This window comes from Molossus molossus, unplaced genomic scaffold (assembly GCF_014108415.1).
Source record: "Molossus molossus isolate mMolMol1 unplaced genomic scaffold, mMolMol1.p scaffold_m16_p_2, whole genome shotgun sequence".
Lineage (NCBI taxonomy): Eukaryota > Metazoa > Chordata > Mammalia > Chiroptera > Molossidae > Molossus > Molossus molossus.
The window spans coordinates 54,059,757-54,084,320 of NW_023425355.1; the positions used below are offsets into that span (position 1 = coordinate 54,059,757).

General features: G+C 38.6%; 1 protein-coding gene across 2 annotated transcripts in view; it reads left to right on the forward strand.

The window, feature by feature from the left end:
* The window catches only part of GRIA3 (glutamate ionotropic receptor AMPA type subunit 3), a 536,255-nt gene that overhangs the window by 106,320 nt on the left and 405,371 nt on the right, over window positions 1-24,564 (forward strand). For both annotated transcript variants that reach the window (XM_036271251.1, XM_036271250.1), the window contains exon 5: window positions 16,105-16,344. In XM_036271251.1, coding sequence (XP_036127144.1) covers window positions 16,105-16,344 — 240 coding nt within the window. The remainder of the gene's footprint in view (window positions 1-16,104; window positions 16,345-24,564) is intronic.

A 24,564-nucleotide genomic window follows, 5' to 3' on the forward strand; every position in this document is an offset into this window, starting at 1 on the left:
GTCATTATTTTTTCCAATAGGTTTTCAATTTCTTGCTCTCTCTTTTCTTCTGGCACCCCATGATGTGAATGTTGGTATGCTTGAGGTTGTCCCAGAGGCTCCTTATAGTATCCTCATTTGTTTGGATATTTTGTTCTGATTAGGTGTTTTTTGCTTCCTATATTCCAAATCAATGGTTTTCTTCTTAGCTTCACCTGCTCTACTATTGATTCCTTGTAAATTATTCTTTATTTCAGTTATTGCATCCTTCATTTCTGACTGGTCCTTTTTATGTTCTTGATTTTCTCACTAAGTTTCTTGAAATTCTTACTAAGTTCATAAAGCATCCTTATAACCAGTGTTTTGAACTCTGCATCTGTTAGATTGCTTATCTCCATTTTGTTTAGTTCTTTTCCTGTAATTTTGTTCTGTTCTTTTATTTAGGACATCTTTCTTTGTCTCTTCATTTTGGCTGTATCCCTGTGTTTGTTTCTACGTATTAGGTAGAATTGCTATTTCTCGTAGGCTTCCTAGGTGGCCTATTGTAGTAAGTGTCCTATAGGGTCCAGAGACACAGCCTCCCTGGTCACCCCAGCTGGGCCCTTTTGGTGCACCCCTTGTTTGGACTGTCTACCCTTCTGTTGTAACTAAGTCTTGATTGCTGTTGGCATGTCAATGGGAGAGATTATTCAGGCTGATCAGCTGCAAGGACTGGCTGTGCCCACTAACCACTGACCTTTGACCACTTTGGAGAATCAGCTGGGCAGAGCCCACTACACATAGCAATACATACCTCAGCAGGGCTCTGCTACCCACTGAGTCCATTCTTTGAATGTGTCGCTTGTGGAGGTTGTAGGGTGGTGGTGCTTCAATGTGGTTTAAAGCTGTCCAGTGGGTGCAGTGGCTCTGAGGCAAGGTCAGCCTCTCCCTGTGCTACCTGGGACCACCAGGCATAAGCTACAAAGCCATCTATAGGTGATTGCTTTTTATGCTGGTTTTGGAAGTGCCCAGGCAAAGCCACACTGTGAACCAAGGCTGGCTGCTCCTAGTGCTGGCCTGGGGCCACTCAATGAGAGGTATGAGGCTCTCTGAGGCCAGGTGCTGTTTGAGAGAATTTAGGAAAATCTGAAGCGTAAACCGAGATAGGCCAATCCTATGGTAAAGCCACTGGAAACAGCTTGAATGGGCCTGAAAGTTGGGTGGGGCAGGGCCCCAGGAAATCACCTGAGTGAGGCTAATGGTGTAAGCCAGGTTGCTGGATTCAGATATGGCACACCTCTCACTGTCCTGTCGGGGAAGGGCTCACCATAGGAACAACAGCCTCCTTCAGAATGTCTGTCCGGGACAAAGCTGCCCCTCCAGCTCTTTCCACGATGCCAAACAACTCAGTTCTTCCTTGTTTGTCTCTGGTGCCTTTCAAGCTGCCTCCCCCATGCTGGAACCTGAAGGAAGTGGGTTTGAGTAAGTCCGTGTGTGAGTCCTTTAAGAGCAACTGCCTGGGACTCCCGCAGCTTCAGCCTCCTCAGCTTTAATTCCTGCTGATGTTTACAGCCCAAAGTTATGGGGACTTCTCTTCCTGATACAGGAACCCTGAGCTGGGCACCTGGTGTGGGATGGGGACCCCTCACTCCTCAGAGAAAACTTTCCTAGCCCTCCTGATTTTTATCCACCACAAGTGGGTGTGGGACCAACCTGTCTGCACATCTCCTCCTTCTACCAGTCTCAATGTGGCTTCTTCTTTAATTTTGTAATTGTATTACTTCCACTCAGCTTGATTTCAGGCAGTTCTGAATGATGGTTGTTATGTAGTTTAGTTGTAATTTTTATGTGGTTGTGGTTGGAGCCAAGTACCACATTTACCTACGCTGCCATCTTGACCGGAAGGCCTCCAAAATGGATTAAAGATTTAAATGTTATATTTGAATACCATAAAAGCCCTAGGAAAAAAAAAAACTTAGACAGTAAAATCTCTGACATTTCTCATAGCAATATTTTATCTGATATATCTCCTTGGGCAAGGGAAAAAGAAGAAAATATGAACAAATGGGACTACATCAAAAGAAATAGTTTTGCACAGCAAAGAAGACCATCAACAAAATGAAAAGACAGCCCACTGAATGGTAGAAAATATTTGCTGATACATCTGATAAGAGATTATCACCTAAAATTTGTAAAGAACTTAGAAAATCCAACACCAAAAAAAGCACACAATTCAATTAAAATGGGCAAAGGATCAGAATAAACACTTCTACAAAGAAGACATATAGATGACCAATAGACATATTAAAAGATGCTGAACATCATCATCAGAGAAATGCAAAATAAAACCACAATGAGATATCATCTCATACCTGTCAGAATGGCTATCATCAATAAATCAACACCCAACAAGTGTTTGTGAGGATGTGGAGGAAATGGAATCCTTGTGCACTGTTGGTGAAAATGCAGATTGGTGTAGCCATTGTGCAAAGCAATATAGAGGTACCTCAAAAAATTAAAAATGGAACTGCCCTGTGACCCAGCAATTCCTCTTCTGGGAATTTGTCTGAAGAAACCTGAAACACTAATTTGAAAGAATATATGTTTATTGCAGTGTCATTTACAATAGCCAAGATCTGGAAGCAGCCCAAGTGTCCATCAGTAGATGAGTGGATAAAACAGTTATGATACATTTACACAATGGAATACTACTTGGCCATAAAAAGGAAGAAAATTTTACCCTTTGTGTGGACTTGGAGAAAATTATGCTAAGTGAAATAAGCCAGTCAAAGAAAGACAAGTACTATATAATTTTATTCATATGTGGAATTTAATGAACAAGCTGAACTAATAAGAAAAACAGAAGCAGACTCATGGACAGCTCTGGTGAGGGGTGTTGGAGGGGTGAAGGAATTGAGTAAAAAAGAAAACAGAGAAAGAACTCATGGACACAGAAAACAGTATGGTGACTGCAGGGGGTTAGGAGGATGGGTGGAGGTAGAAGAGGGTGTATGGGAATAAATGGCAATGGAAAAAATAAAGAACATAAAAAAATTTAAACATAAAAAAAGTTAAAATGCTTTATATGTACTCATTCAGAAGTCTTGTTTCTACCCCAGTGATGAGCACTTTCATTTATTTACTATGTGTTCTCCCAGTATTTCCAGTGTTTGTTCTTCTGGTATTTTATTTCTTTATGCAAATAAAAATTCAAATGCATGTGTTTTTGTTTTGTTTTGTTTTGTTTTATACAAAATAGTAGCACCCTATTTTTTTTTAAAGGATGAGGTACTGACATTTTCAGTAGCATGTATGGATCTTGAGAGTATCATAATGAGCTAAATAAGTCAGGCAGGAAAGGACAAGAACCATATGACTTTACTTATATGTAGAATATAAAACAGAAAGCAACAAATGAACAAACAAAACTCAGAGACACTGACAATAGTGTGGTCGTTATCAGAGGGGAAGGCGAGTAGATGAAGGATGAAGAGAGTTAAATGTATGGTGACAGAAGGAGACTAGACTTTGGGTGATGGGCACACAATGCAATATACTGATGATGTATTATAGAATGGTACACTTGAAACTTCGGTAAAGTTATTAATCAATGTCATCTCAATAAATTTAATTAAAAATAAATAAACAATGCTAGCACCAAAAAATAAATTAAAAAAAAATGGCTTTCAAATGCTATATGGCATGATATCAAACTTGAAGCCCTGATCTGTCCATGAGAAATCTTAAGACTGATTCAAAGGCATCGCAAGGGTTTATTATTTTTCTGCCCAACTTTAGAAAGTGTTTCATGACTGTGACTGGATCACTGGATCAGTTAAGCTTTTCAATTAAGAATTGTACTAACTCCCATGTAAAATGAGTTGCAAGTCAAGACAGGCCCCTGACTACTTTAAATGAGTAATGGAGATACATGAGTGAATGGCAGAGACTGAGAGGAAGGACGATTCTGTTGAGTTATTGTTTTGAGGATGATTACTGGGAGTCCAGAACCAATAGTACTTACTGACACTCAGATAGTAGCTTTTATAATTTTTTAAATGAGTGTTTTAGCTATTATTTCCATTTATTCTCAGCAAGTGCCTGTGAGGTGGGTAGGGCAGGAATTAGTTCTGCTAGCATACAAATGACAGACAGACCTGAAACCCAGTGAAGTAACTCGCCTACATTCACACAAAAAATTAGGAACTGATCTATCTATCTATCTATCTATCTATCTATCTATCTAACCATTGCAGTACAAAAGCACTAAGAATTATTTTTTAAAATATTAATAGCAGATACCATTTATCAATTGAGCATAGACATATGAGAGTCATAATACACATTAATGCATTGTTGTATGTGTCATTTAATACACACAACAATGCTATGAGGTAGGTCTATTATCCTAGTGGTTACAGATATAAAAATGAGGTTTGGGGAGATTAAGTAACTAGCCCAACCCCAGTAATTTGACCTCAAAAATAAACTTCAAATCCCTCTACCTCCATTGCCACAACTCAAATTCAAACTACTATTATCTATCACATAGACTACAGAAACAGCATCCCAAATGTTCTCCCTGATTTCATTGTTGCCATTTCAAATCTACTGTCCATAGAGCAGCCAGATACCTATTTTTTCTTGATGTTTTAGAGAAATATTTATTTGAATAGTTTTACTATGTATACAATTTAATATAAAGATAATCATTATAGCATGTACAATATTATATTACAATACATGGTACAGTATAGTATTGGTTCAGTGTGCAATACTTACAGTATATATAATACATATAATATATACTCAAAATACATGGGGCTTTTTTTAATTAGCTTATCTTTTTAAATTGTTTTTCATTAAAGTATAGTAGACATAACAATATTTTATTAGTTTTAGGTGTACAACATTAGTTTTTTCATTCAACATTTATATACCTTATGCTGTAATCACCATGAGTCTAGGAACCATGTGTCACTGTGCAACATTATTACAATATTATTGACTATATTTCTTGTACCACATTACACTTCCATAGCTTATTTACTTTATAACTGGAAAGCAAAACCACAATGAGATACCACCTACACCTGTCAGAATGGCTGTTATCAAAAAATGAAAATATAACAAGTGTTGGTGAGGATGTGGAGAAAAGGGAGATCTCATACATTAATGGTGAGATTGTAAATGGTGCAGCCACTATGGAAAACAGTCAAAAATTACAAATAGAATTACCATACTACCCAGAAATTTTACTCCTAGGTATTTATTGGAAGAAAACAAAAACACTAATTCAAAAAGATATATGCATTCCTATGTTCATTGTAGCATTATCTACAATAACCAAAATATGAACATAATCTAGGTGTCTACCAATAGACAATTAGATCAAGAAGGTGTGGTATCTATATATAATGGAATATTACTGAGCCATAAAAATAATGAAATCTTGACATTTGTGACAACATGGATGGACCTAGAGGATACTATACTAAGTGAAATAAATCTGACAGAGAAAGACAAATACCATATGATTTCACTTATATGTGGAATCTACAAAACAAAACAAAAACAGACTCATAAAAACAAAGAACAAACTTATGATTGGCAGAGGGGAGAGGAGTGGGGATGGATGATAAAGGTGAGGGGGAATAAGCAGTGCAAATTTATAAAATAAATAAGCCACAGAGATTTAGTGTACAGGTAAATTTTTTTTAAATATAAATAATTTCATGTAATACCCATAATCAAAATCCTTCCAAGATTTCTTCCCATGGTTCTTAGAATAAAATCTAAAGTCCTTACCAGTGTCCTACAAGGTCCTCCATGGTTGGGTCCCTGTCTCCTACTAGACTCATCATGCACCGTCCTCCTTACTGGCCACACTCCAGCCAGGCTAGTCTTTCAGTGCTTCAAATACATCAAATGCTGTCCTCCTTCAGAGAAGGACATAGTAATCACACATTGTATTACACATTGGTATGGTTGTTTTATTAATATTTTCTACCAATGCTAGATTGTAAACACCATTACGAAAGAGATCCTATCTGTTTTGCTCACTGCTGTATCTTAGCACCTAGACAGTGTTTGTCTCACAGTAGAACCTCAAAATTTTATTTCATTAATTAATATATTAATTAATGAAAAAGCAAAAAAATAAAAACTCATAAGGTCCACTACTTAACTTATTGTCTTGATATAAAAAAGCCTAACAAGTACACCCTTACCCCAACCTGTCATAGCACCCCTCCTGCCGTTTCTGACACTGCTATGGAAGAGTGCTTTGCACTTACAGTTACAAAATTGTTTTTCCAAAATACCTGTGTTCATATGCTATTACCTGCATTTGAAAGGCATTGTATTGAACTAGGATCAAATGCTGATAAGAGTGTTTTCTTTGCCAGCGTTGAGATACATGCCATGTAATTGCAAAAATAACTGGTTAGACTGCTGGAAGACAGTGTACTCCTGAGAGCTGAACAAAATGTTCAAGGGAATTAACTCAAAGATGGTAATTAAACCATGGAATCATCAGCTGTAGTATGGGGCTGACATCTTATTCTGACTGGTACATATAAGCATTCACCGCGGTTACTAGAATTCAAGACCAAAGCATGTTCAGGGGGATGGGGAGGATAATCTATATGAACCCAGGGAAGGCATGGACTGGCTACTACCCCAAATCCACACTGCCACCTCCATCCTTTATATAATTCTCTCTCTGCTGCATCCCCAGGTTAAACACAAATAGCCAATTTAAGGGCAAAGCCAGGGAAGTATATGCTTATATTATGGGCTTTGAAAAGTCCAAGATATTCAACCTTCTTAAGTTTCCTACACTAAAATAACTTCTTTGAGGTCTTCTAGAATGTATGCATTTCCATAATATTAAGGCCTTGTTGTCTGTTGAGAGGAAGTTATAAGGTAACCCTGTAGTTCTTGAATGAAGGGTGATGAGGTAGAAGGGAACATTGAGTGATAATTGCCCTACAAGGGCTATTTGACAATGTTTTGAGGGATTTAGGTTTTCACAACTGAGGAGTGGTGGTGGTGTTACTGGCATCTAATGGGTAGAGTCCAGGGATACTGATAAATATCCTGTGATATACAGGACAGTCTCCCACAACAAAGAATTATCCAACAAAAATGTCATTAGTGCCTGCGGAAGTTGAGAAACCCTGAGCTGACTCACTTGCAAAGGTTCATTTATTAGTCCATTGACAACTCATACACAGAGCATATTCTTGCAGTAATGAGATCTTGAATGAATAGATTTTGATCAGACTTTTGGAACAGAAAGGAGGAAGAGTAGTCAGAGAAGTAGCCAACAATAGATAAGGAAAAAGACTGGAAGCAGTAGAAGGTGAATAGAAAAGAGAGACCTCATATGCTATAGAGATAGAATTGATGAACCATCACAAAACAATGATATAGGGGAACGAGGCAGAAAGAGAAGGCAAAGATGACCCTTAAGACTCGAGCTTAAGTGATTGGAAGAAGAGTGACACATTAGGAAAAACAGGTAGAAGAGGAGCAGATCTGCGGGTGAGGGGAAATGGAGAAACAGTATGCTTAATGTGTGATGCCATGAAGGCCTCCAGGTGAGGCTGTTTTATGAGCAATTAGGAAGGTGGATCTGGAACTCAGGAGTGTGTCTGAAGCTAGAGGTTTCTACATGAAATTAACCCTGCTTGGAATATCCCAGGAGCTCCATAAATATTTATTTAATGGGGAAAAAAAAGTAAGAAGAAAAGAAGGCCAAGGACAAAGTCTCTGGGCACATATTCATCAAAGGAGTGGACCAAGAGGAAACTTAAAAGTAGCAGTTAGGGAGTTAGAACCAGTAGGATTTAGTGGTCTTGATACAGGAGGGGAGAGTTTAAAGGGGGATGATTTGGCCAACAATATCAAATGCTGCTCAGTAGTCAAGTTGAATGATGTCACTGAATAAAGTTAGACTTGGCAGTGAGCAGGTCATCATCAAACCTGAGAGAGCAGGTTCAGTAGAGTAATGGGGGCAGAAACTAAGTTGCAGATGTAGAGGGCTGCAAGGTCCTTATTATCCTATCATTACTGATGGTTGTAAACAAGGTGTTAGAATGAAAGTTTATAGTGGTGGCAGGGATTTAGGGGGCAGTGGAATCTTTTAGCAGAATTTTAGCCTGATGGGAAGAAGGCAGCATAGAGACACAAAAGGCACAAACCTGAATAGCTAATAGCCACTATGCATATCCTAAGTACATGAATTGTATTTTTAAGCTTCCTGTAAAATTGAGGTCATGTGGAATTAGAATTTGATGTATCATGTGGCACTCAAGAGACCCAATAGGTAAAGTTAGGTTTAATTTAAGAAACAGCTCCTAACCATCAGAGCTTCTTTCAAGGGAAGGGCTACTTGTGAGTACTGAATTCCTTTGTCACTGGAAGTATTCAAGGAGAGGTAATATGACCTCATGAGAAGTGGTTCCTGTAGTGAATGAGAAGTTGGATTAGACTGTTAGCGTCCAAATTTTTGGACTTCTCAGATGAGTAATACTGTAAGGAGGGAAAAAAGGTGAGTAAAATGTAGATTGATCTAGAGAGTTACCAACTTTAAAATTTTACTATGTGAGGTGAATTAGTTTTCTATTTACTATTCTAACAAACTACCATAAAATAAGAGACTTAAAAAACACAAGTTTATTATCTTCCAGTTTTTTTTGTTTTGGTACGTGCCACTAGCGGGAACCAAACCCAGGACTCTCTGGTCCGCAGGCCGATGCTCCAACCACTGAGCCAAACCGGCCAGGGCTATCTTCCACTTTTGTAGGTCTGAAGTCTGGTAGGGGTCTCACTGGACTAAAATCAAAGTGCCAGCTCAGCTGTGTTCCTGTCTGAAGGCTCTAAAAGTGGATGAATTCATTTTCTTGCCTTTCCCACTTCTAGAGGCTACTCACTTTCCTTAACTCATAGCCTCCTCCACCTTCAAAGCTAACACTTGCTGGTCGAGTTTTTCTCATATCACATCACTCTGATACTGTATCTTAATTCTATCTGTATCCTTAATTTCCCTTTACCATATAACCCAATTCACAGATTTGGGGGATTAAGACATGGACATCTTCTGGGAGGCATATATTTTATATACATATATTTAACAGACATACCTTATTTTATTGTGCTTTGCTTTATTGTGCTTCATAGATGTCATGCTTTTTACAAATTGAAGGCAAGACCCTCTACCAGCAGAAAGGTTATAACTCTCTTTATTATGATGGTCTGTAACTGGTGATTATATATATATATATATATATATATATATATATATATATATAATATTTATCATCAACACCATCATTTCAGAACAAAAAGGTCCCTACATACAATGCTAGAAAATAGAATTATATAGAGAAAAGGATTGTCTTTTCTAAAATAAAGAAGTTGTCTTTTCTAAAAAAGAAATCTTACCCCAACACACACACACACACGCACATCTCACTAGGTTGAAAACTTCAACATGGACCAACATCACAATTTTAGAAAGCATTGGACTACATGATCTCTTAAGGACCCTCCCAGCTCTAAGCTTCTTTGATTCCCCAGAATTCACTCTACTTTGATATTACCTGGAGAACCTTCTTGTGATGTATCTCTATTTGTTTCTTCATAGCTATATTTTTCTTCTTCCTTCTTGATTCAAATGTGATTGTTACATCAGCAAGATAGTTCAGTTTCCTTTTTTCCCCTGATTCAGCAGGGAACAGACTGAAGAATCTCAGAGAGCAGGGGGGAGGGGTGGGAAGAGATTAACCAAAGAATTTATATGCAAATATGCATAATCAATGGACACAGACAATAGTGCAGTGAAGGCTTGGGTAGGGAGCAGGAACAGGATGGAAGGGGTCAATGGGGGAAAAGGGGGATATTTGTAATACCCTCAACAATAAAGATAATTTTTTAAAAGGCTACAAAAAGTGTTCTGTAAATTATAAGCAATATTGTTATTCTGATCTTTGGGGTAATCAGGTTCCTTGACATTATTGTAATTTGGAATATGGGTGGTGTAATTAGCTGCCATACTGTATATTAATAATGCCTGTCCCAAACCTATAAACTTGGGGACTATAAATAAAAGTGTGACAGCTGGCTATAGCCTTGCTTGTCATTCACCATTGACAGGAACAGGAATGCTGCCAGAGAGCTAGAGTTCCCAGGAATCCAAGATGTAGTCAGAAATGACATCTTCAACAAGAAGAATTTGGTGCTTTGCTGGAGGAAAGATATGGAGACAGGCACTCTTAGGAAGTAGACAACCAAGATATTTTGTACTGGAAAGGTACAGAGGCCCCAAGTGGGGAGAGTATTTCACTAGCAGGAAGGCATTGCTTAGGGAAGAGTGAGAGGACAACAGCACATTCTCAAGCCAAACTAGCAGGCTTTTTTTCTTAACCCATTACTATCCAGGAAGGAGAATAGGAAAGAGCACTGAAGAACTGTATAGGGAAAGTGAAAGAGAAGAAAAGCTGTGCTACCTGGGTACTCAGTGTGAGGTTCAGGGCAGTGGTCACTGTGGGGAGGGTAACCTGATGTGGTTAACAGAAGACAAAGTATGCTAAAAAGAAGTGGCAAGAGGAAAGAAACAGAGAGTTGCCAAGTTATATGGTAGGCACTGTGCTAACTATTTCCCATGTACCATTTCATTTATTGCTCACCTTAAGAAAGTAACCAAAAGCAATATTGATAACTTAAGACATACTTTATATTTTATTTATCTCATTTATTATTGTCTTTTCTTCCTCGCTAGTATATAAGTTCCAAGAGGACAGGATTTATTTTTCTCTCCTGTATCTCAAAATAACCATAACAGTGCCTGGTACATAGTAGATGCTTGATAAATATTTGTTGCATAAATAAATAGCTAGCATTAATTGAGTACCTATTATGTGCCAGGCACTGTTATAGATGCTTCCCATGAATGTTTTTAACTTTCACAACCAGTGCTGAGACAGGCATTTTTATCCCAATTTTATAGATGAAGAAGCTGGGTCAGAAGCACAGAAATATTAAGTAACTTGCCTTATAAGTGATGGATTCAGAATTTCAACCTATATGATCTAATTCTAGAACCTTCCTACATAATTACTAACCTATACTGAAGCTCGGACAGGTTAAGTCACGTGCACAAAGCCATGCAGCTTAACACTGGCAGAGCTATGAACTGTTGCCCTTTTCTCTGTATTTTGGGGCTTCATAAGATTTCCAAGATAACTATTTCTTCCAGGATCATTTTACCAAGGACTAGTCTTCTGAGAAAAAGAAATGGATATGGTTCACTAAGGATTCACATTAAGGTAACAGACATTGCCCAAAAGAATCATGAGTCCCCTAAAAAAATCACCAATCTACTGCTACTTGATCTCATCATTGGTATTTGGGAATGGAAGGGAAGGGAAGCAGCCAGCAGATGAGTCATGGGAAATCCCAGGTGGATCCATGTATACTGAGACCTTGGAGTGTAAGTCACTTTTATGCTAGTCAAATCCTGACCCATGCTGCCCTAGATAGCTCTGGAGTAGGCATGCTGTAGAGATGCTGATAAAGCATTTCTAAGTGACTGATTCATAATTCATTCCATGACCTTGTGCAAGACACTTCCTCCTTTGTGTCACAGTTTCACTATGATAGGGAGGCATCAGTGGAACTCTGTTGTATCCGAAAAGCGCCACTTGATCTCTTTCATATTGAACTTTTCCCCATAAAATTGTATTTGTTGAAAGGATTTCACACTAAAAACTATGCTTGAAAATCACTGAATAAAATAGTCTTTTAAGTTTCTTATAGCTCAAACATTCTAAGAATCTAAAAACATAGACACTTTCCTTTGGGTCAGCTCAGTGTTCCATTCAGCCTATTTTCTGCAGCCAGGGATGGGTCCAGGGATCCACTATGAGAGGGCCATTCAAAGGCCCCTATCCCCCAGCTTCTCTCAGAGGCTATTAACCCTGTCCTCATATGGCAGTTGTCTTCTCCACTGGGCCTTCTACTAACATTCTCTGTATATTTGGGGGCACAGCCAGGGTAACTATGCATGGGCAGCTGCACCTGTTTTATATGAAGGGAATAGAACATTTACTGATTTTCTCCTAACACTCTTTTTGTTCACATGCACCACCATGTTGGACCACATTACCTTATGTTCCTTGAGGATTGCTGCTGATCTATATAATACTCCTAAATCTCTTGTCTGAGCCATGACCAAAACTGTAAGCTTAGTTTAGAATTTCATATTCTCATTGGTTTTCTTCACACCTGCTCACTCACATATTTTTATAAGGTTTTCCTTTGTCTCATTCTGCTTGTCATCATATACAGGCTTAAAGATTTCACTGGGTGCTCCTTTCTGGAGTCTAGGTTTCACTTATATAACTCCCTTCTCAGAAAGTTTTAAAACAAGCAAAATTTATGTGTTGTTTAGGTTTGTATTTTGTATATATTTAAAAGACCAAGGTAACAAATACAAAATGTAGTATAGTAGATACCTTGGAGGAAGGGAGGGGTAAAACAAGGAGACAGAAAAGAGGAGGAAGACATAGGTAAAAATAAGTTAGAAGTAATAATGTTATAGTTCTTGTGTTGCATGATGTTTTTATGATTGTTTTATTTTAAAAATAGACAAATAAATGCAATAAATTAAAAACCAGTATCTTACCAACATAACATCCTTACTTTTATATTTTGTTTTCTTCCAATGCATCAAGAGCTTTTTAAAACTCTAAGTGGATCATAGCTACAGATTTGCCTCTCTCTAACTTTATTCCCCCCTCAATTATTATTCATAATTTAGTCAGGTTAGGCTTCCCCTTGTTTAAAATATGTTTCATTTCCCCATGAGGATATTTTGTGTAGGTATCATGGGTCTTTATATTTCTCTTGGGCTCTACAGAGCAGTAGGTATGGGTCTAAGAATTACTGGCTGCCTCCTGACTCATTTGGGGTGAAGGGTCATTATTGCTTGTTCCAGTCTTCCAGGCCCATGACCAGTAATAAGGACAGATTCTTTCTAGGGTTGTCAGATAAAATTCAGGGTCCTGCAGCTGTAAAAAAGAAGGGTCTTTTACCCCTTGAGACAGCATGGAAGACCTGGAGAGTATTATGCTAAGGAAAATAAGCTAGTCAGAGAAAGACAAATATCAAATGATCTCACTTATATGTGGAATCTAATGAACAAAATAATTCATGAATAAAATAGAACCAGAGGTATGGAAACATGGAACAGACTGAAGAATCTCAGAGGGAAGGAGGGCAGGGCCGGCTAGAAGATATTAACCAAAGAACTTATATGCTTATAAGCATTGTGCATGGACACAGACAATAGGGTGGTGAAGGCCCCGGGTTGGGGCAGGAACTGGGTGGAGGGGGGCAATGGGGGAAAAAAAGAAGGTACATCTGTAATACTCTTAACAATAAAGCTAAAAATAGATAAATAAAGAGAAAAACTTCAGATCCTTAATTAAATCCAAATTTCAGATAAGCAACAAATACTTTCTTAGTATATGTATTATTGAAGCTTACTTATACTAAAAATAATTTATTTGAAAATTAAAATTTTATTTATTTATTTATTTATTTATTTTTGTTAATCCTTACCTGAGGATATTTTTCCATTGATTTTTAGTTAGAATGTAAGAGAGGGAAGGAGAAAGAAAGAGACAAACATCTATGTGAGAGAGACACATCAACTGGCTCCCTGCCACATGACCCCAACCAGGGCTAAGGATGGAACCTGCAACCTAGGTACATGCCCCCAACCAGGAATTGAGCCCATGACCATTCAGTCCATAGGCTAACACTCCAACTGCTGAGCCAAACCAGCCAGGGCTTAAAATGAAATTTAATTGGACATTCTATATTTTTATTTGCTAAACCTGAAAACCCTATCTGATTCATACTGATAATTACTCTTTAATGTCAGCCATTGTTGATCTTGGGACCCAAAAAGTGTGAGTTTAGGAGTCTGACAGACTTGGGTTCAAATCCTGACTTCTCCACACAAGAGATAAAACATTTTTTTCTCAGAATTCTCATCTATTAAATATAAATAATTGCACTATCTCATGAGGTTGTTGAGAATATCAAATGAGAAAATATTTGTATAGTACTTAGCACAGTGCCTGGTCCCTACTAAGTACTCAGTGGCTGTTATTATTGTTAATTTTATACAAAATATTATTTTCACTGGTCAAGATTTGACCTAGTACTCTCCATTTACAGGATTAATTTGGAAATGAGACTCTCCTTAGTGTTTCTGTTGGTGATGACCAAGGCATCTAGCCACTTTCTTTTTGTTTCTGTATACTCCCTTTGGCCCTTTGTCATGAAATGTCCAAGATTCATTATCCAGTTGGCTTTCTCCTTTTAATATAAATATTTTTTGTGGATGTGTTTGGGGGAAGGTCACCCCGAATTTCACAAGTTAGAGGCTATTATCTTCACTGATGGAGATACTTCAATGAATGATAATCACAGTTGAAATGGTACCCTTAAGCCAATGACTAATGAGTTTGGCTGATAAAAGGGAGCATCCCTAATCAGTATAGGTTTAAATGGAGTGCATGAAAAGCAAGATACCACAGATACTGAGAACTCTCTGATTCTCACAACACAGTCAAGAAATTAATTAAGGTTTTCCACTTGCCTTCATCCTACTTTCAATGCTTTCCTTCTTTTGGTGCCTGATGGTTACACTGTTTCCCCTCTCAGATAAGACTTCAGACCCTTTATATTCTCTTCTCTTACCCACCCATCCCCATCAAAATTTAATCATCTGCTTTGACCACTAGTCTTAGCATCTAATCAGACATTAATTCATCTTAACATGCTAATGGCTAAAAAAGATTATATTGAATCCTATTCCCAAGTCACAGACCTTTTTCAACACCTAAACCTGAAGAAGTAAGCTTAGCAGTGGCTTCTTAACAGATAAGGGAGACCATGCAGAACCTGTAAATTACACTACATTATCAGCTGCCTGTTCTGTCTGCTTCACATGAATAGGAAGAAGCAGTAGTGCAGATAATCTAAAGATAATTTCCAGCTGATTTGGGAATATACCACATGGTGTGGTTGTAGTTAATTTCTTTGTTAATTATGTTCTACTTAAGCTAATATTGAAATTGATTTTTATTTTTTAAACTCATCTTGGACAGAAGATGGAAGCAATAGTGGTGTAGCACACTTTGAAATGAAGTAAAACTGACCACAGTTATGAGGAGAACATAAAAGTTCTATGTGTGGGCTAATAGATATAGAAGATAAATGCAAAAGGATCAAGATAGCCCTTTGCCAATTATACATGGGCAGAATAGGCTCACCCATCTAATGTGACTTACTGGGCACTGGAAAGCCAGTCTTCCCAATGACCTGCCCAGAATCTGAAATCGTCTGTGTTAGTAGCCTACATTAAGGGTATTAGTAATAAAATAACTATGATTAAATCATTATGTGACCAGGGAGGATCAACACATTTCCTAGCAGACACATTAGCAGTTCTTCTGACTAAATCATCAGTCATTATTGTCATTTAGTAGAAAAGGCAATGAAGGGGTAAGACATAAGACATTTGTACCTTGACAGGGGCATGGGTACACTACGAGGTCCCTAGGCAGCTATGGTAGAAATATGAGAGCTCCAGGTGCCTTGGAGGTTGGCTGGGAGGGTTGCTGAAGGAGTATAAAACAATCTTCACCTCTTTCCTTCCCACATTTTCTTAGTGTCCTGTTCATGGCAGATATAAATAATATGTAATTGGCCCTGGCCAGGTGGCTTGGCTTGTCGGAGCATCATCCAATACAACAAAGGGTTGTGGGTTCAATTCCCAGTCAGGGCACATACCTAGATACAGGTTCAATCCCTGAATTTATATATATATATATATATATATATATATATATATATATATATATATTCAAATTAATTCTTCCCTGCTTTATTCTTCTTCTGCTGTGCAACTGGGCTTTTAAGGGTTTCTAGAGATTTTAAAGATCTTTGTTTTCTTTTGAGGCATGTTATTTAGAGCCAAAGCCTAACTGTACAATTTATTCCGAACCCTATAACTTTCAGCAAGAGACCACGGTGCTATTGAAATTTCTCTTTTTCTCATTGCAGTCTGCTCCCAGTTCTCAAGAGGGGTGTATGCCATCTTTGGATTCTATGACCAGATGTCAATGAATACTCTGACCTCTTTTTGTGGAGCCCTGCACACGTCTTTTGTCACACCCAGCTTCCCCACTGATGCAGATGTGCAGTTTGTCATCCAGATGCGCCCAGCCTTGAAGGGCGCTATTCTGAGTCTTCTGAGTCACTACAAGTGGGAGAAGTTTGTGTACCTCTACGACACAGAAAGGGGTAAGAAGAGGCATCTGCTTTTCTCTTTGAATATTTATATTGCTAATGTTCATATTAACAGTAATATTTAGTCTTCCTCAACTCATGTTTGTTTCCTTCTTTTACAATAAATAAAATCTAATACTCTTTTTAAATTGTACTTAATTTTAAAAATGAATTAAACATTAAGACCAAAAATATTAAAGCAATGATAATTTTAGAATTTACTTTTTAAACTATATGTCCTCCTAACCCTGACTCTGCAAAGGGGTTTGGGATATCCTCCTGGTTGAGTCACTGTTGTTGAAAAAAGGTCCCTCCACTAAAAAAAAAAAAAAAAATTATCTTGTCTAAAATACACAAAGTAAAAGCAGTTTAGTCTAAAATAAAGAGAGGTCTGAGCTGGTAAGTTTCAGATAATTAATTCTGTCAGAGACTATAATTAATCCCATTTCATAGATGAGAAAAACTAGAGCCAAAGAAGAAAAGTGTTTTTCACACAACAGCTTAATCACAGAGCTGGGACTGGTGTCAATATCTCCCTCATCCCATGCTTGTTCCAACAGATCACATTAGGTCTTTAGATTATAGAGCCTCAGTGATGATCTGATGAAAATAATAAATAGATATTGGCCAATCTGGGTTTGGGGGTTGGATTTTTTAAGAGTGAGATAATATAATGAGGATGCATTATATTGAAACAGTCTCAGAAATTAAGAGTCTGGTCTTAAATTGTATAAAATTAGGTGTATATATAATTCAGCTAAACAGACTCCTCTAAAACTCAGCTATCTTTGAGGGGTCCCTCAGTAAAATCAGGGAATCCTATCACCATGAGATTACAAAAGACAATGTTACTTTGTTGGCTTGTAACCCTGACTATAGGCTGGGAATGGCTCTCTCTGACTCTAGGTTTTCTGACTCAGAGAAGGATAGAGCAAATGGAAGGCCTGCCTGACTTAGGGGTCCCTGGAAAGCATATCCTTCTAAATAACTTAACTTGAAGGGCTGTTCTGTTTTGGAGAACCCAGAGCACTTTTCACTTCACTCTCATTTTTATATTCCACCAAACTCTGTCAGGAAATACTAAAGCCTGTATTTGCCCATGGTACTTGCCTCCAGAATTATCAAATTCCATGAACCTGAAGCAAAGACCAGAGTTACAGTCCAAGCTCTGCCACTAACAAGCTCTCTGACCTTAATCAACTCGTTGAAACTCTCTTGGCCTTGGTCTCACCAATGGTGTGCTCCTTCTTAATGTAATATTCTGTGACATTTTTGAGATAATGTATCAGACACAGGATACTTTATATTTTGCTGTTAATCCTAACTTATAAATTATCCATCAGTTAACCAATTCTATAAGCTGTTATCAACCCCCAATCATGTATTTAATCTTGTAATAGATGGTTACATAATGCAGTTCCAATAAGAGTAGACAGAAAAGAACATTCAAGAAATAATTCATGAACAATACACAACAGTATCAAATTAAATGCTATACTACAGACTCTGATTGCTGTAAGAATTGTGAAAAGGTAGCACTCCAGGAAAATAGAATTTTCAGAGAAGGCTGGCTAGAGGAGCTTGAAGGATATGTAAGTTGTGGATGGCAATAGAAAAGAAGAGGCGGGTTTAAGAAGAGGAAAAGAGCATGAACAAAAGGTGGAATAAAGAAAGAGTGCTATGTGTTCATTTAGAGCCTTCCCCGACTAGGGTAAAAAAGAGTTTGAACATTCTAATTCACAATTTGCTAAACTGTAATGCATTTAATTTCTTTCAAACACTATGGATGGATTAGCCCATTTCCATGCACTGTATACAATATAATCTAGCCATAACAATCTAATTTTCAGAACTGAAGTTTGTAAATCACACAGCTTCTCTCCTGAAACTTTTTTGAAACTAGATATCAGTTCTACTAATACTATAACCTCCCACTTATTCAAAAGCAGGAGATAAAGTTCATGTATTTTCTCCTCATCTCCCATGACCCTTCTTTTTTTATTAGGTCTCTATTAGTGGAAAAAAAGCAAAGTTCATTTATGTATATTTCTTATCCCAGCATCTTTTTTCAAATCGTCTCGGAAAATACTTTATACAATTCTGGGGTCTTGGAGCCAAAAGAAACCTTTCTGACTTATGTATCTTAATATATTTTCTTCTATAGCCTTTATCTAGTGGGAAAAATCTGTTCTACTTAAGAAATACTTTCCATAAACTTTTACACTAATTTTCCCGTTAGGAAGCCTTGTTAAAACATTGCACCATGGCCCTGTTCCAAAATATTCAATTGCTTCTATTGCCCACACTGGAGGAAAAAAGTAGTCTATTCTTTAAGATTCAACATAATTATGCCTCAACCAACTAACAAACCTGTTGTTCCTGTGTTACCTCATGAGAACCTTCCACTGCAGACAACTTCCTCTTTTTACTGTTGCCCAAATGTGCCAGAACCATGCCTCAGCAATTTCACTTCTACTACTACCTTGAATTTTTTCTTTCATCTTGATGATTAAAATTCTGCCTATCCTTCTATTTTTCAAAATGCACTTTCAACTTTCTCTCCAAGGTGGCCTTTCCTGACCACTTCAGCTCAGTGATTTGTTTGTTCATTCATTTTTTCCATAGCTGTTAAAGTCACAATGATGAACAAGATATACATGGTTCCTGCTATTATAAAGTTTACATTCTAATGAAGGAGATAGGGTAAAAAAGTAAGCCAACAAATAAAATAATCACACATTTACATAAGATGCTATGAAGGAAACAAAGAAAAATACACTAATGGGTAGGACTTAATTTAAAAAAGGATTCTCAGTGATGGTTTCATGGAGAAGGAACAATCAAACTGAGAATTAAAGGATTTAGAAGAAGATAGCCATGTGAGGAATTGAGGGAAAGACATTTGAGCAGTAGAAATAGCAAGTGCAAAGGTTCTGTAGCAGGAGAAAGCTTGGCACATTTAGGAGCTGAAAGAAGAGGGGTGTGGCTAAAGTGTAGTGATGAGGCTAAGAGTTGCTTGAGTTAAGACTGTAGAGGTAGAGAAGAGCCCAGTCAGACCCAGGGAGTATGGATGGAAGCAATGGTAAGGAGTATGGATTTTATTCAAACTGCATTGAGAAGTCTTGGAGGATTCTGAGCAGAGGAGTCATAAGGTCTCATTTAAGTTTCTGTAGATAATGGAGTGTGGTGTTAAAGTGAAGGAAGTAAACCCAATTAAAAGGCCATTGTGGTCATGTAGGTGAAAAATTATGGCAGCTTAGATTAGGCTAAAGATGAAGAAAAGTGAATAGAATTGAAATACATTTTGAACCCAGAATCAGAAGAATTTGGAGACAAATTGACTGTGGTATGTAAGGGAGAGGAAAGAGTCATAGATTACTATTAAGCATTGGCCTGAGAGATTGAGTAAAATGGTGATGCTATTTACTGAGGTGACTAGGCAGGAGGAGAACCAGTTTTGAGGAGCAGAGATCTTGCCCACCTCTGAACATGACAGAACCCTTTTGTCCATGTCATTCACTTGGCACTTAACACAACTGCTTTCCATTATTATTTCATTGGATTAGCTATATACCTTCCCAAACACTTCTGCCCAGCATGATAATAAACAATTGATTGGCCCCTAAATTTATACTTTGTGCCCACCCTGGTACATAGCACAGGTGTGGATACAAACTTAGTGTTTCCTCAACTCCATTATATTCATCAAGAATAAGCCATGATCTTGACCAGTGTGGCTCAGTGGATAGAGTGTTGGCCCACACACCAAAGGGTCATGGGTTCAATTCCCAGTCAAGGCCATGTACCTGGGTTTCAGGTTCAATACGGGGCTTGTGTGGGAGGCAACCAATTGATGTGTCTCTCTTACATCAATGTTTCTCTCTCTCTCTTTCTCTCTCTCTCTCTCTCTCTCTCTCCCTCTCTTGCTCCCTCTCCCCCGCTCCCTCCCTCCCTCCCTCCCTTCTACTCCCTCTAAAAATAAAAAAAATCAATGGAAAATATCCTTGGTTGAAGATTATCAACAACAACAACAACAAAGAATAAGCCATGACTTTTTTCAAAGTTGCACTGAAAGACAGAATAACAAACAAAGGAAGGGAAGGAAAGGGGAGGGGAGGGGAGGGGAGGGGAGGGGAGGGAAAGAGGGAGGAAAGGAAGAGAGAGACAGAGAACTCAATTTATAAATCGAATCATGTAATAGTTCTTTATTCAATAAAGTATCTATTCTGTATATTCTCACTTTCTAAAATGATCATCTATTGATTTAGTAATAAAAATTATGGGCCCTGGCCAGTTTTTCTCAGTGGTTAGAGCATTGTCCTGCAGACCAAAGGGTCTGGGCTTAATTCTGGTTAAGGCCATGTACCTGGGTTGCAGGTCCAATCCCTGGCCTCAGTCAGAGGTCATGCAGGAGGCAACCAATTGATGTGTCTTTCACATCAATGTTTCTCTCTCTCTCTCCCTCCCTCCTTCCTTGTCACTCTCTCTAAAAAGCAATGGGAAAATACCCTCAGGTGAAGATTAACAACAACAAAAAATTATGGGAATAAATCACAACTGCAAAATGTAATCGTAGAATATTTTAAATTACCCAAGAAAGAAATAGAAACAGAGAGAGACAGAGGGAGTACCTATAATTACATTTAAATAAGATATATATACAAATGATGTAACTCCACTGTATAAAGGCAAAGATGAGTAAGGAGCTGAGAAATGGGTTAAACATTTGAGGTCATTTAAAAGATTTGTAGCACAATCAAGGTAATATTACCTCTGAAACTATAAAACACTGAGTGGACTTCAAGGTTTTGTTGGCTACACTTTGATTTCTGTCTGCAGAAAAAGATCTGATTTGTATTTGCAGGTCATCACTTTGTCTAGTTACTTAAGTTACCACCTTGGTTTTTTAATACAAAGTTCAGAATTATGTTCTCGGTGTTATTATATTAACAGTCAGTTCTTGGAAAAATTATGAGGTTGACTAAGTGTGATCTCTGCCCTCACTCTACCCTCTACTCTTTATTGAAACCCCTTTTTATTGATACTAATTGATACCTGACCTGCTTGGCAGGAGCAAAGCCTTGACATCTCTGACTCAACTTGCCTTCATACCTCTATTTTGATTCCATTGATTAATAGTCTTTCTCTGCTAGTGACACCAGTTCAACTGACCAAGTTATTCATATTAATTTAGGTATGGCTATTAGTGACTTGATGTGTTGGTTCATCCAGGGAATAAATTTCAATTCAGGTAACAGTGTCCTATAAAAGAAAACCCTAATTCAATGTGTGGCCTCCTAATTCTAGGACCCCAGGCATCATGAGTACAGTTTGGAGGTCCCTTGCCCACATATCTTCCAATATAGAAAGTTCTAAAGCCATGCCAGGGAGGTTCCCAACTCTTCCAGTTTGCTATTAGACCTATTTTTTTAGTGCAAGTGACCTATTTCTCTGTGGTGCTAACATTTTCCCCAGAACATCAACATACTTGAGAACTGCAGCCAGACTCTCTCGTGCACCTAACAATTCTGTTTGACTTCATTGGGCACAACCCACAGAGATGAAAGAATCTGGTCCAGATTGTGACTCTCAGATTAGATAATGAGATAATAGCTCTAAGTGCCTTTTGAGGGAACTAGTCCCTACCTTGTTGCCAGTGTTCCATAAATGCCTGCTGTTTTCCATTCTCAACCTGAAATTTCTCATTTACAGTGATACCTCGGTTCTCGAACGCCTCGGTTTTCGACCAAATCGGTATTCAACCAGGAGATTCGAGAAACTTTTGTCTCGGAATCCGAACAAATATTTGGAACTCGAACTTCCGAGTTGAGCCGAGTTGAGCCGAATGGCGTTCATTCGGCCCAGCGCGCCTTGCTTGCGTCATCAGTGTGAGTGCAGAGAGAGAGTCACGCTTTGTGGAGTCACGCTTTCCTATTGGGTTTCATTGCTTCGGTTCTCCAACAATTCGGTTCTCGACCGTCCTCCTGGAACGAATTATGTTCGAGAACCGAGGTATCACTGTAGTTCCCAAGTAACTCTCTGGAAGTCAACAACCTTCTAACAGAGCTTTCTATTTTCTCTAGAAGGTTGTGGCAGGAAAATGGACAGTGGTAACAAGTAGTCCGTCAATCAACAAGCAATTATTGGGTGTCTCCTAGTGCTAGCTTGTGCTAGGCCACTGGCAGTGTTTAAGAGAAGCAGAATTAGGTCTTGCCTTTGAGGAGTTAACAGTCCTGATTATGGAACAGTAATTTATCTCAGGGGCCTGGAAAAAATTAAATTTTAACTCAACTATTCCACAGTCAGTCCATCAATGACATTTTCATTCATTGATGTAGGCACCTTGTGAAAAGATGCAAGAGTTGTCAGTGGCTAGGAAGGTGAGAAAAGGTTGGAAGACCACAAATGGTGTAAGAGGTTCTCTAAGACAAAGAAAATGGAGCCTTTCCTCAGAAGACAGTTAATGTTTTCAGAATGGCTAGGCTTTAACTCTACTGAGAGACAATCAGGCCTTCAATTCCTCACACCTTCCTGCATGTTGCCATTTACCACCTACTTACATAACCTTTGTCTCTTCCATCCAGTTCTACTTTCCAAAATAAAATATAGAATCTCTCTCTATGTCTCTGTCTCTCTATTTCTCTCACACTTCCTTTCCCCTCCTTCCCTCCCTCTCCCTTTTCACACACGCATACACACGTCCCAATACCAATCAGTGTCACAAATAAACAAATCCCTATTTTTGTCATCATTTTATCAACTTAGTTGACTAAGAGCAGCTGTCACTTCTTAAGCACTTATTACACACTAGGCCCTGAGTTTATGGATTATCACATTTAATCCTCATGACATCCCTGCATCTTTACAACTGAGATAACCAAGGCATAAAAAGGTTAAATGATGGCTTCTAGCGTCACAGACTTAGTGTGCCAATATAATGAAACCAGGATTTCCACACAAGTCTGTCACATTTCACAATCTATGCATGCTGTTCACTGGGCTGACATGCTGCCTCTCACACTTTTAACATTTTAAAACTGCTATTAATTCTCCCCTTAGTCTTTCCTTTAGCCATTCTTCAAAGACCTAATACCTGGACCTCGCTAAATGAGTTGTCTTCCTGTGGGTGCACTTCAGCTGTCAATTTACTTTTTAAAGCTTGATGTCCACAAAGGAACACAAGAGCCTATGGTCCCAGAATCCCAGGGATCTAGATAGGCAGCATGTCAAAACTCCAGGTCAAGGGGCAAATGAGTAGCCAGAGTATTAAAAGCAGCCAAACAGGTGGGATTGCCCATGGTGCACCCTGATTGAGTGCTGTGGTAGGGACCTGACTCTTAAGTGAAGGGAACTCATAGGTTCCTCTCTGGAGCAGAGAAAGTTTCCAGAGCATAGAAAGATATGAACCTGCATGCAGGTCCTCATCTCTAAGGGGCTATTTTGGTTGGAGAAGTAGAAAGCAAGGAGACTGGTGATAGGCTCTGCCATGGTTACATGGCAGGGGCTTTAAAGGAAAGTAGCAGGTACCTGCTACTTTTTGTTGTTAAAAAAAAAAAAGGCAGCCTATCAATGGATGTTTTTTGTTTTTTTGTTTGGTTTTTGTTGTTGTTGTTGTTGTTTTGTTTTTTTGTTCAGGTAGAGTGGGAGGGAGAGAGGAACACAGACAGAGAGAGAAACATCGATGTGAAAGGAACACATCGAGTGGCTGCCACCCGCAGGACCGACCAGGGCCGGGGACAAACTGCAACCGAGGTACGCGCCCTTAGCAGGAACCGAACCCGGGTCTTTCAGGACTGCAGGCCGACGCTCTAACCGCTGAGCCAAACCAGCCAGGGCTCAATGGATGTTTTTATTCTAGTTCACTTTATTTTTTATTTTATTATTTTTTTTAATCCTCACCCGAGGACATTTTTGCATTTTTTATTCAGACAGAGCTAGCGGGAGGGAGAGAGAGGAAGAGAGAGAGAGAGAAACATCGATGTGAAGGGACACATCGAGTGGTTGCCACCCGCACGACCAACCAGGGCCGGGGACAAACTGAAACCGAAGTATGTGCCCTTAGCGGGAACCGAACCCGGGTCTCTCTGTACCACAGGCCGACGCTCTAACCGCTGAGCAAACTGGCCAGGGCTATTCTAGTTCACTTTAAGAACTGGTTATCGAATGTGCAAAGGTAACAGATGGCTCTAATCCTAGTCATGTCCATTTGTCTTCTGGGAAAAGTGAAGCTAAGAG